The following is a 12630-nucleotide window of genomic DNA, read 5'->3' as shown; positions in this document are numbered from 1 at the left end:
CAGTCAGAGTCTGGGGTGAGGGGTGCACCCCCAACATCACAAATCAACAACAAAGACGCGGGGCAGGCTGACTGTGGCTAGAAAGTCATCCCCAGGGTCAGATTCTTAACTGCTTTGGGCCGTGTACCCCCTGTGGCCCTCATGCACACAGCTGCAGGCCAAGCTGGAACACGCGTCCAGACGCTGCACTTCTCGGGCCTAAGTGCAGTCCCGCCGAGCCCTCAAACCCTTTCAAAGGACTCCCCCGGAACCCCTCAAGTCACGGGGGCGTCTCCTGAGCCCAGCCCTGGCCACACGCCTGCCCTGCGGGGTGGCAGGGAGAAAGTTGGCCCCTTGAAGCCTCCACCTAAAGTCGCAGTTACTGATTAACCAGCCCCAGAGCTTCTCCGTGCGCGGCCTGGAGCCGCAACTCGCCCCAGTGGAAGAAAGTCCAAGTTACACACACATCTTTGTCACGGCGGACGGGGCAAGTGCGCGCGCGCCACCCGCGAGGGCGCGACCCCGGGGTCGCCCAGGCTCCAGCGCCAGTCGCGGGGCCTCCGGGGACAGCTCTCTGCAACAGGCGCCCAGCCCACCCGCCGAAAGCAAAAGGCCACGGCTTCCCCGCCGGAGGAAGGTCAGCCCCAGCCTGCACTGCGCGCTCCCGAGCCACGCGCGAGCCGCGGACGCGCGTGGAGAGCGGGCCCGGCGCCAGGCGTCCTCCGCGGTCATTCCCCGGCCGCAGACGCAACGGGATCCACACACACGCACACCCCAAGTCCGCAGCCGGACTCCGCACGCGGCGCCTCCCAGCTTCGCCCTCCGCCAACTTTGCCAACTTTCCACGCGGCCCCGCGGGCAGGAGTGGGCGTCCCCGTGCGTCTCCGCGCGCCCCCGCGCCCGCCCGCGCGTCCCCGCGCCCTCCCCGCACCTACCGCAGTGGCCCGCCGCGTCGCACCTGCCCGCCCGCACCTGCCGCGGCGCGCGCAGCCTCGCTGCTGGGGGCGGGGCTCGGGCGGGAAGCGCCCCGTCGCCGTGGCAACCGAGCCCTGCGGCGCCTGCGCAGTGCAGCAAGGGGTGGAGCCCGGGCGCCGGGGCCGCGAGGATACGCGTGGCGTCCCCTGCTGGATAGAAGCGGCACTACGCCAGGGTCCAGGCCAAGGCACCTACTGTGCGCCGGGCGGTGGGGTGGCAGAGCATCGCCCACCAGCGGCCCTGCTGCGGAGTATTTCCGGTCGGCTGCATTGTTCATTTTATTAATCATATCGACCACAGTTTCTTTTTTTTCCTTTCTTTTTATTCTCCTTCCTCTAAAAATATATTTATTTTACTGTTAATTATGTGTATATGTGCACATAAGTGATGGTGCCGGCAGAGGCCAGAACAAGGCCAGAACAGATCCCCGGGAACTTGAGTTTACAGGAGTCTACTACAAAAGTTGTTCATTCCACCACAAGCCAGCGCTTGCGCCCTCCCTCCTCTCTCTCCCTCTCCTCTCCCTCTCTGTCCCTCCCTCCCTCCCTCCACCCTCCACGCTCTCCTTTTTCACGGTCTCACTATGTTGCGAAGTTTGAGCTCCTGGCTTCAATCCATTCTCTCTCCTCAGCTCGCTTCCTTCCACCAAGTAGCTGGGACTGCATCGCTGGCCTCCTACCCGGCCAGCCCGCCCATCTTCACTAATTACCTTTTGTATGCTGGGCTCTGGGGACTCCGGGCCGCTGAGGCAGCTGGCGGATCCAGGCTCTCCTGGGGCTTCACCGGCATTAGGGAGAAACATTTGCAAAGGTAAATTGAATCATATTTTTGACATGTGCTCCCAGGGGAAAGGGGACATGGCTTTTGCTTTTATTGTAAACCAGCCGACCTCAGGAAAAGAGACAGAGACCAGAACAGCAGTGTGGCTTCCTTAGAACTGCTGCCGCCCTCCTGTTTCTTCTCTGCCTCAAATTGTTGTTGCTAGCTGTGGTGGCCCGAGTGTGTGCACATGTGCATGTGTGTGCGTGTGAGGTGCGTGCATGCTCGTGTGTGTGTGCATGTGTGCATGTGTGTGTGTGTCTACACTCGTGCTCATGCAGCTCATCCAATCCTTTGCATTTTGACCTTTTTGAAGTAAGTTCTGATTTATATCTTCTCTGACGCCCTGGGTGCACCTGAGGCTCCTCTTCAGGGACTTGTCCACAGGGACAGAGCCCAGCAGTGGTAAGGGGCATCTGGATGCCATGGACACAGGTATCAGCTGGACCCATGCCAGGAAAAGTCAAAGATGAGTGACATGGGTCGGAGGGTCTTTGAGGCAGTTTAGACATTTGGTCTGCAAGATGAAATTCCTGAGTCTGCCTAAAAGCAGGGCTTTTATACAAAGCGTGTATGTTACTATAAAAAAAATGGTCTGTGGTGTCTGGCGTAGTGGCGCACACCTTTAATCCCAGCACTCAGGAGGCCGAGGCAGGCAAATCTCTAAGTTGCAGGCCAGCCTAGTCTATAGAGCTAATTCCAAGACAGCAAGAACCACACAGAGAAACCCTCTCTTAGAAAAACAAAACAACAAAATATATAGAATAGAATAAAAATAAAAAACAGTTTGTGTCCACTCTTCTCTCTCTAGAGATACTTCAGAAAGAAAGGTACTTGGGTGCCCACCTGACCGGCAGTGCCTACCTCAGGGCTGGGACATAGTAGGTGCTCAATGCAGAGCCGTGAACGGTGGATCTGTAATGCCCCACCACGGGCCGTGTCTCTCCCGGAACCTTTGGGAAACTTCCCACCTCTCTTGTGCAAATCACTATGTACAAGACGTGGGTCAGAATCCTTCTGAGCAGCCGGATGCTTGTGATTCTTGGCTCCCCAGACAATGGGACCCACCCATCTGACACTGCCAGTCCATCTCAGAATATAAGCACAGGAGGAAACAAAAATAGTGTCTTTCCCAGCACCCCTCCCCCCGACCCCAAACCCATCTGCGTCCCCCAAGACTGCCCCACCCCCATTCTGTAGTCTGTCACCTCAAGCCAAGGTGAGGGAACACTGAGGCAAACCAAACTACAACTCCCAGAGGCACCTCATGGTGCAGGACTTCCTGGGAGACAGGTTGGGCTCCTCCACATTCTCAGGCCAGGTGAGCCACTGCCAGGCACACATGCCCAGGGATCACACCCTGAGCAGGGAGTGTCGGGTTCCATATTGTACCCAGAGCCAGAACTCGAGGCTTGTCTGGTCTGGTACCCAGAGGACAACACGCCCCGGGGACTGTCCCAGAATCATTTATCTACCATCACCGGCCTCCTCCAGGACGCCTGTGGGGATAGATCTGTCCAGTAACACTTGCTATTCGAGATTCCGCAGTGGCCAACCGGCCAACCACGGTACGAAACATGCCCCCAACCCCTGCATCCCCCAGCACTGGGGCAGTCGGTGGAACTGCAGTGTGCTTTGTTTTCCCATGAGGCAGTGTGGCTTTTTTCTTGCCCTACCCACTGGGTAGTCCTATCACCCACAGCTGCCTGGCAGGGCATGGTTTCAGCCATTCTTGGGTCTTGTCTTATATCATCGCCAGGGTTCCACTCCATAGCTCGGGGTAGCCTGGAACTTGTGTCAATCCTCCTGTCTCAGCCTCCCAAGGGCTGGCGTTATAGTCCTGTGAGGTGATGCCCAGTCTATGGGATGCCGAGGATCAGATCCAGCACTTCCCGCTCGCTAGGCAACCACTCTACTAACAAAGCCACATGGCAGCACTTCCTGGGCTTTTTGGTTCTTTGACAGTGAGAACCAATCTATTCTTCGAAATGTTTTCTCCTGACTCCAAATCTTTCCTGTACTGCATTGCCCTAGCAGGACCTGGCCCTCTCACCTTAGCTGGTCCATCGTCGGCTTAATGGCCGTCACCCCAACCTGAGCCTTACAGTCAGTTCACCCAGAAGCCTTCCGGATTGTGGGGGTGGGGGTGGGGGGGAGATGGATTCCGTACTCAAAATGTCTGAGTCGTGTGCCCACCCACCAGGATGCCAAGCGCGGTAGCAAAATGGCCAGTTTCTTCTCTCGTCCCTTGAGGTTGGAGCCTAGAAGTCTGTCATGGCATCTGGAACGGAGCTCACCCTCAATGTGGAGCCACACTCGGAGGCCACATTTTCACAGGACACACTCCAGGTCAGCGAGGATGGGCCCTGCTGTGGCTTGGACGGGAGACGTGCCCCCACAGGTTTGAGTGCCTCTCCCCTGCCTGTTGGCGTAGTCTGTGGAACGTTTAGAAGGTAGAGGAAATTGGATGAGTCCCCGGGAGCAGAGCCTGGGTTTCAGAGCCTCTTCCCACCTCCTGTCCACTCTTCGCTTCCTGAGTGCAGTGAGTCCAGCCGCCCCTGAGGCCCGCACCATGCAGTTCCCGACCATGACAGGCTGTGTCCCTCTGGAACTGTGGAGCCAGAATAAGCCCCCCCCCTTAAGTTGCTTTTGTCGGCGATTTATCACAGACCCTCCCCCTCATAATCACCTTTGGGCTCTGCTTCCTGTTTCCCCGTCACACACTGATTTCTAAGGAAGGGTAGCGATCCCCATCCCCAGTGCCCTTACTTAAGATTTAACTTTGCTAGGTTCCCTGCTGTGAGCCAGGGAGAGACTTTCACTGGTAAAACGACCTTGTGGTTCTTGTCCTCCTCCTTTTCTGCCCTCTCCTTCTCTTCCTCCTCCTCTTCCTCCTCCTCTTCCTCCTCTTCTTCCTCCTCCTCCTCTTCCTCTTCTTCCTCTTCCTCCTCCTCTTTCCCTCCTCCTCCTTCCTCCTCCCTTCTCTCCCTCCTCATCCTCCTTCTCCTCTTCTTCTTCCTCCTCCTCTCCCTCCTCCTCCTCCTCCTCCTCTGGTTGTGTTTTCCCATCAGGTACTTGGCAGTGAGATGTCAAGGGAGGACAATGGTGACCCTGGAGGGGGGTGGGCATGTGGCTCAGTGGATAGCGGTTTACGAGCCCTTCAGTTCCATCCCCAGCACTGCATGAAACTGCGATGATGCTACAGAGCTGGAGTTACCGCTAGGGCTCAGGATGGAGGCAATAGGGCCAGGAGTTCAAGTTTGTCTTCGGCTACAAAGAGAATTCAAGGCAAGCGCGGGCTAAGCGAGCCTGTGCTCAGAATAAACTTAAACGGAGGTGCGGAGAGTAACTGTGCTTTTAATGAGAGGCGCCATCATATAAACCAAACTGCCGCCACCATGAAGCGGCTCACAGACCTACACTGATGCGCCTGTCCGCCGTCGGGGTTCCTACCTGTAAGCCTGTCTCCCAAAATCGATGCTCCAGGCATGCCCTTCTCCCTCAGAAGACACCCCCCTCTCCCCGTCCCTGCTTTCTCCAGCCCACCTGCCCCGTTCTTTTCTCTCAATCTCCTATAAAGTTTCTTTCTAAATCCACATTGAGCCAAAGAACCCACAATGGAACCTCATGATCCCCCGTAAGGACAACACTAGCCAGGGGATTCTACCTTGAGGGCCACAACCTTTTGAGAGGTGACACATCTCCAGCGCCCTCCAGCTAGGAGACGAGACAGATGAGGCTCAGAGAGGTCGGCCAAGGCTAAACGGCCCAGAGTCACACAGCAGGAGTCCCAAGGCAAACTCGGGGACGTGCTCAGGCTTTATTGGGGATGTGACTCCAGCCCAACAAAAGGAAGGAAGAGAGACTTGGAAACCGCACTGTGAGGCTGGCCAAACCTCAGCAGAAGCCTCAGGAATCAGGGCACCGCAGGAAGGTGGAGCGAGCGCGCCCTCTGCTGGCGCCTCCGGCAGCCACCGGCTTCCTGTGGAGCCAGGAGGTCTCCCGGGAGGAGGTTCTGATACCCAACTTGGGCACCGGTGTTTAACAGCGGCTCAGGCAGCCCCTATTTGTGCCTTCTCCTACCCAGGAAGCCACGTCCTCTCCCCCTAATCCTGCCTGGGGCTGGAGTGTCCCTCTTGGTCCAGCCCTTCAGTCTGCCCAGAGTGAAAAACTATTGACTTCAGAACCCAGGAAGGAGAACCAGGAAGGGTGATGACTCACCGTTCTCCCACTGGCTTTTCACGTGACCCTGCTGGGCTCACCAACCTGAATGTGACCTTTAAAGGGGAAGAGATTTTGTTTTGTTTTTTGAGACAGTTTCTCTGTGTAGCTGTCCTGTCCTGTCTTAGATATCCTGGACTCGCTTTGTAGACCAGGCTGGCCTCGAACTCACAGTGATCCTCCTGCCTCTGCCTCCCCAGTGCTGGGATTAAAGGACTGCGCCACCAGGCCCGGCTCCAGGGAAGAGATCTTTTAAAAGCTCACAGATTTGTGCTCGTGGCCAGAGCTGGCGCAGGGGTGGTGACGTAACCTTGAAGAGGCTTGACCCACAGTGTGGGATCCTCGACGGAAGAGACATCTGAAATGAGGAAAGAACGCGGAAGGAGCGGACGTGGCCCCAGGCACCATTGAGGGACCCTGGCAGGTTCCGGCAGGCTGCAACAGGAGCCCTGGGACGGCACACGCCAATGCATGCTTGCTTCTGTATGCTGTTTGGAGCCTGGGTGTGGAACACAGCCACAGTTTTAAATCACATTGACCACTCTTTGTCCATGCTGGGGATCCTAAAAGCCCTTCTCTCTGTGTTCTGCCCACTCACACAGCCTCTCGGCTTCTGCAGATGTGTGCAGACCTGCTCCACCACCCGGGCTATAGTGTCTCTCCCTGACCTTCCACACAGCTCCCCCTCTCTACCTTTAGATCAGACCCTGCCTTTCTCATTAGGCTTTTTTTTTTCCCCTCACCTTTTCCACACAGTTATCTCCATATCCCATGATTCCCCATGTCACTGTCTCACGCCTAGATTCATACACTGACTTATTTGTTCAATATCTCTCTTCCCCAGGCAGAGGCAGGATCCATGGGTCAGAGGCTGTGGCTGTCTTGCTCATGGATGGGAAGACAGCTGCATGCACGGTGGGTGGGTTGGTTGCTGCAGTGGTACAGCTGCACGCACGGTGGGTGGGTTGCTGCATTGGTACAGCTGCACGCACGGTGGGTGGGTTGCTGCATTGGTACAGCTGCACGCACGGTGGGTGGGTTGCTGCATTGGTACAGCTGCACGCACGGTGGGTGGGTTGCTGCAGTGGTACAGCTGCACGCACGGTGGGTGGGTTGCTGCAGTGGTACAGCTGCACGCACGGTGGGTGGGTTGCTGCATTGGTACAGCTGCACGCACGGTGGGTGGGTGGGTTGCTGCATTGGTACAGCTGCACGAGTGGGTGGAGGGATAGGTGGGGGACGGTGGGCTGGAAGATGAGTGAATGGGTACTGGGATACATGGATGGATATATTGATCGATTGATCGATAGATGGATGGATGGATCAATGGATGGATGGATAGATGGATGGATGGTAGAGACAGATAATAGATGGGTGGATGGTGGAGGATGGATGAGTGGGAGGGAGGGATGCAAGGGCTGATGGATGGATGGGTAGATGGATGGGTGGATGAATGGGTTGGTGAGTTGCAGGATGATAAACAGATGGGTGGATGGATACACGGACGGACAGACAGAAATACAGGTCATATAACTATGTCTCTGTTGTTGTTTGTTTGAGACAGGGTCTCTCTGTGTAGCCTTGGCTGTCCTAGACTCGCTTTGTAGACCAGGCTGGCCTCGAACTCACAGCGATCCTCCTGCCTCTGCCTCCCGAGTGCTGAGATTAAAGGCGTGCGCCGAGCCACATTACTATGTCTTAAGAGCCTGTCTTGCTTACGTGACCCTATGCCCCTTGAAGAAACAGATTAAGTCAAAGCCTTTGGTCCATAGACAAGGACATCCAAGTACAGAGAAGAATGAGACAGCTCCCACTTCTGTGCCCATCTCCCTTCCCGAGACGCTTGAGGACAGACCTTAGCTCTTGGATCGTCTTTAATCCCTGGCTGGAGCTGGCGGGACAGCAGCTGATGCCCTGGCTGTGGTAAAAGCTTGAGGGGCAGCCGGCTTGACTTAAATCCTCTGTGCCAAGGGGCAGGACTTTCGACTTTGCCACTTGTGAAGGAACAAGCATCACACAGCAGTAGCTAGCCCGGGCTTCTTTCCTCTCTAGGGAAGAACAGAGTGACTCAGCAGGTAAAGGTGATGACTACCAAGGCTGCCCAGCTGAACACAATCACTGGGACCCAGGGTGTGAGCAGGGACTCGATGTGCACCCCGTGGCACCCTGCCCCCCACCCCCATGCATACACCACTCTTTTTTAATTAAATTGAAAAGTCAGCTCTAGAGAGAGGACAAAGTGTCCATTCTGTCTCGTTCTGGCTCCCTCTAGCTGAACTCTGGTAACCGGAGCCCGGCCGGATGTGCTTTGGGGCTATAAAGCCTCACTTAAGTTTCTGGGCACCTGTTCCGTGGCTGTGATTTTCCCAGGTGACACCGAGGCTCATCTAGTCTTTACAAAGACCCAGAAACACCAGCGAAACCCTAGGACAGCGGGAGGCAGGGCCGTGGGGCTCCACTCCCCAGTCTCTTGGCCTAGAATTACACCCCAGAGACCAGCTGACCCATGGGAGGTGCGGGTTCTGGTGAAGGGAGAAAAATAAATCCATTGTCATCCAAGGGACAGAACCTCACGTGCTGGCTAGCAGCCTCAGAGATTTCTAATCCCAGGGTGAAAAGCTCTCACCACTTGACCACGCCCTCCCGCTCAGGCCAATCTCTCCCCATCCAACACCGCCCCCCCCACCCCCCACCCACCCCCCCGCATGCCTGGATGGATGCACACCCCCAAGCCCAGATTGTGGTGGCTCTGTGCCACCCTTGATGCTGGCATTTATATGCTCTATGCACACGGAGAAACATGGCCATCTTGCCCCTGGTCCCAGGTGACAGGCTAGGACTCCTTGCCACCTTTAAGTACTGAGTAGGTTTTCAGAACCTCCGAGTCCTACAGCAACAGCTCTAGGCCATTGGCCATTGCTGGGGACCCAGCTCTGGCTCACCCCTGAGAGAGCTTGAAAAAGATCCTCTGCCTCCACCAGCACGAGAGAAAACTCCACCCAGCCCAGGAAGAAGCACATCCCTTGTTACTTAGGTAAGGTTTTACTTTCAGTCCCTTGCTTTCTGGTTTTTTAATTTAATCTTCCTTTTCTTTAGAAAACTGGTCTTGATTGTGTGTCATGGTTGGGGTGTACCAGTCAAAGCTCCCTTGCTGAAAACTTAATTTTCAAATTGGTGTGCTGATGGTGTGGAGGCGAGGCCATTGGGAGGTCAAGGTGAGCTAGAAGAGGTCAGGAGGGGGACGCCCCGGTCAGGCCCCTAAGATGGTTCGTGGCTTTGTAAGAAAAGGAGAAGAGGCCAGGGGGACCTGCGTTGCCCCTGGAACCCACGTAAAACAAGCAGGTCTTGCTGAATGTGGGTGCTGGCCTTTAATCCCAGAGGCAGAGGCAGGGTCGTCACTAAATTGAGGACAGCCTGATTTGCACAGGGGGTCCAGGACAACCAGCTCCTGTCTCAAACAAACAAACAAACAAACAGAAGCCAGGTGTAGCGCAGGCTTGTAATCCCAGCACTGGGGAGGCAGAAGTGGGTGGACCCTGGGGCTCGGTGGTCTATCAGCCTAATGTACAAGCTCCAGGTCCCAGTGAGAGACCCTGACTTAGAAAACAAGGTGAATGCCCCTGGGGGAATCACATCTTCACACATGCCTACACATACATATACATACATGCACATGCACATACATATACATACATGCACACAGTGAAACAATAAACAAGGAGGAGGAGGAAGGAGGGAGAGATAAACTGGACATCTTGCCAGCCACAGAGCAGATGCCCCACAGTGAGCTTGATCTTCTCGGTACCCAACACCATGAACCAAATGACCTTTTTTTCTTTATAAATGACTCAGTTGGGCCGGGCTGTGGTGGTGCACGGCTTTAATCCCAGCACTCAGGAGGCAGAGGCAGGCGGATTGCTGTGAGTTCGAGGCCAGCCTGGTCTACAAAGCGAGTCCAGGACAGCCAGGGCTACACAGAGAAACCTTGTCTTGAAAAACCAAAAAAAAATTTAAAAATAAAAAAATAAATGATTTAGTCCGCAATATTGCATCGTCATAGCAACAGAAAGCAGCCTGGGACAAGGCCAAAACCTAGCAGGACCCCAAGGGCCCTGGGTCCACACTCCTGCCTCTCACGAGAGCCCTGCTGCAGACTGAACATCTGTGTCGCTCCCCCATACTCCCTAGCGTGGAATGCCAGGCCCTACACGATGACTGGAGGAGATGGAACGCTCAGTGGCAACTACAGCCAGGCTGGAAACAGTGCCGTCCTGTGGGACAGGAGCAGACAGGACCCACAGACCCCCAAAAACATCAATGCCCCCTTCACCAGCTGGCAAAACACCCCCAAATCCTAGACCACCCTGAACGATGGACAAGTCCCCAAGGGGAGGGGGGATAGCTAATGGGTGGGGCAGGAGCCAGAAGCCCAGCCTGGGGAGTATGCGGCTTAAGGAGTTGCCGCCCTGCAGGACAGGACTGTCCTTCCGGACAAGGGAGGGGTCGTTTTTCTTGTTGTGGTCAACTACCTCACAGGAAATAACCTGAAGAAGGAGAGGTTTGTTCCGTCTCACAGTTTGAGGCTGCAGTGGCCACGGTGGCAGGAGTGGCAGGCCTCTACATTTGCAGTAGGAAGCTGAGAGAGACGGAAGGTGCTGTGTAGCCCTTTCTCATTTTTATTCAGCCTGGGACCCCAGCTTTGTGCACCCCACATTCAAGGTGGGCCTCCCTAGTCTAGATTACCTCTCACGCGCACTGACAGAGACTGTGGATTCTAGATCTTGTGAAACTGATGGTTAAGATGAACCATCACGGAAGACATGGGTTCATGAATGAGTGACTGAGCGAACAAAGGAGTGAATGAATGACTGGGCCTGGTGCTGATCACCTCGTCGCACCCTCTTCACCTCTCACCTTGCCTTGACCCCTAGGTCAGCGACATTCCTGATGGAGGTTGGGGTGAGGGCTGCCTTGGGACTCTCCCTCACCGGCATGGCTGGCCTCAGCCTCATGTCTCCTGCCTGGTTCCAGAGCTCTGCCTTCTCCTATGGCGTCTTTACCTACTGCTCCTGGCCACAAAGTGACCGCTGGAACCAGAGCTGTGTGACCTTTGGGTCCCTGAAGGACATGCCAGGCTTAGCCTGGAAGGTGAGACACAAGCTCTTCCAGGGCTGCTGGCTCCCCAGGTGTGGGCTCTGAGGGTCCTCTGCTGCCCCACTGTCTTAAACCCAGCAACTCTCACGAACACCCAAGGAACCTCTGCATAAAGTTCTGAGCTACATCTCCGAGCTTGGGGCTCTGTCTGCATCGGGTAGGGTGTTTTGAGGGACTAAGAGCTGCATTTTGTGCAAACCAGGGAAAGGCGCCTTCTTCAAGACGCCATATTTGCCACCTGCTAAGAAATCATTGCCTCGTAGACAGGCATATCTGCTGTGGATCCACAGTGTACAACACACACCCCTACCTGACTCTGCTCTAAGCACTGCTGCGGTTAACCAACGGTGTTCAAGTCCTTGTAGAGATACATCAATGGGGAGAATGAAGCTCAGGTACTTAGACCAGCACCTAGGAGGAAGACTATACAGCCTTGAAAACTGATCACAACAGTGGCACTGTAGATTAGGGGATTTTTCTCAGTCACCCTGGCAAGTGCTTAATAATGGCAGAATGTAGGGGTTCATTGACCTAGATTGTGTCAGTTTATGTGATTGGCTGTGCGTCTTGAGGCAAAGGGCTTGCAATCTCTGGACCTCTGTTTACTTACAGGGGAAACAAGCTTCTAATAACACATAGATAGCTATGGGGAACATTTCAGGGACTCGCTGAGCAACAGGCAGGGGGACGGCCATGTGCCCCACCTCACCTCCTTCCTCTCTCTCCCGAAGGTCTCGGCAGCAATGCTCTTGGGAGGCTGGTTTCTGCTAGCCATCAGTGCTCTTCTACTTTCAGCCTGGGCGCTGGCCCCCAGAAGGTTGTACCCCAGGAATGGTTTTGGTCCAACACCCATGGTGCAGGCAGCTGCAGGTAGACCCACGCACACAGTGCTGAGATCTGGGAGGTGAACCCCTGGGATTGTGAACTACCACTGTCCTTAGCAACTCATGACTTGGGGGAGGGGTGGCAGCAAGGGGACACACAATATTGAAGCCACCCACACCTGACCTTGGCCGGCCTGGTCCTGCGTACCCCGATGCTTCTCTTTCATGCATTCATTCTGTACCGTGCTCGGCAGCACTACTGTGCACAGTTGGGTAGGCTGTGCACTGCCCAAGGATGCCCAACCAAGGGCTGAGAAGATGCCGAAGTCTGCTTCTTGCTTTGCCTGCTGCATTAGGGGAGGAGGATCCCTCTTTCCATGGGGAATCTCATCTAACTGATCCTCCTCCCCACAGGGCCCTGCTCCCCCTCCCCCGCCCTTCCCCCTCCCCCTCCCCCACCCCCTCCTGCATTCAGCAGACAGGTCCAGCTGAGGTGAAATCAGATCCTGCCAGCTGGCCGGCTTATCCACCTTCCAAGGGCTCCCCATGGCAGGCAGAGGGAAACCCAAGTCTCTCTCTCCTGCCTCAGCCCTCCTCGCCCTGGCCTCACCTGCCCACTTCACTCGGATTCTGTAATCCCACACTCACCCCACAGTCC

At 55.5% G+C, this 12630-nt stretch overlaps 2 protein-coding genes and 1 long non-coding RNA gene across 4 annotated transcripts in view; 2 read left to right on the top strand and 1 right to left on the bottom strand.

Annotated features, from left to right (window-relative positions):
* Window positions 1-989, bottom strand: part of KIAA1671 — a 141634-nt gene extending 140645 nt beyond the window's left edge. For both annotated transcript variants that reach the window (XM_084763473.1, XM_084763472.1), the window contains exon 1: window positions 915-989. The gene's annotated coding sequence lies outside the window, so the exon portion shown is untranslated. The remainder of the gene's footprint in view (window positions 1-914) is intronic.
* Window positions 990-1501: 512 nt separating this feature from the next.
* Window positions 1502-6294, top strand: LOC311587054. Its single transcript, XR_014775745.1, has 3 exons — window positions 1502-1764; window positions 4027-4122; window positions 4845-6294. It is a non-coding gene; the product is annotated as an uncharacterized lncRNA (long non-coding RNA).
* A 2453-nt stretch (window positions 6295-8747) lies between these two features.
* LHFPL7 (LHFPL tetraspan subfamily member 7) overlaps window positions 8748-12630 on the top strand; it is a 7476-nt gene continuing 3593 nt past the window's right edge. Inside the window, exons 1-3 of the mRNA XM_084762644.1 lie at window positions 8748-9028; window positions 10926-11142; window positions 11880-12018. Coding sequence (XP_084618770.1) covers window positions 10942-11142; window positions 11880-12018 — 340 coding nt within the window. The 5' untranslated portion in view covers window positions 8748-9028; window positions 10926-10941. The remainder of the gene's footprint in view (window positions 9029-10925; window positions 11143-11879; window positions 12019-12630) is intronic.

Source organism: Acomys minous, assembly GCF_964271855.1.
Source record: "Acomys minous genome assembly, chromosome: 16".
NCBI classification, from domain to species: domain Eukaryota; kingdom Metazoa; phylum Chordata; class Mammalia; order Rodentia; family Muridae; genus Acomys; species Acomys minous.
The sequence above is the reverse complement of the archived record's forward strand: the minus strand, read 5'-3'. Positions and strand labels throughout refer to the sequence as shown.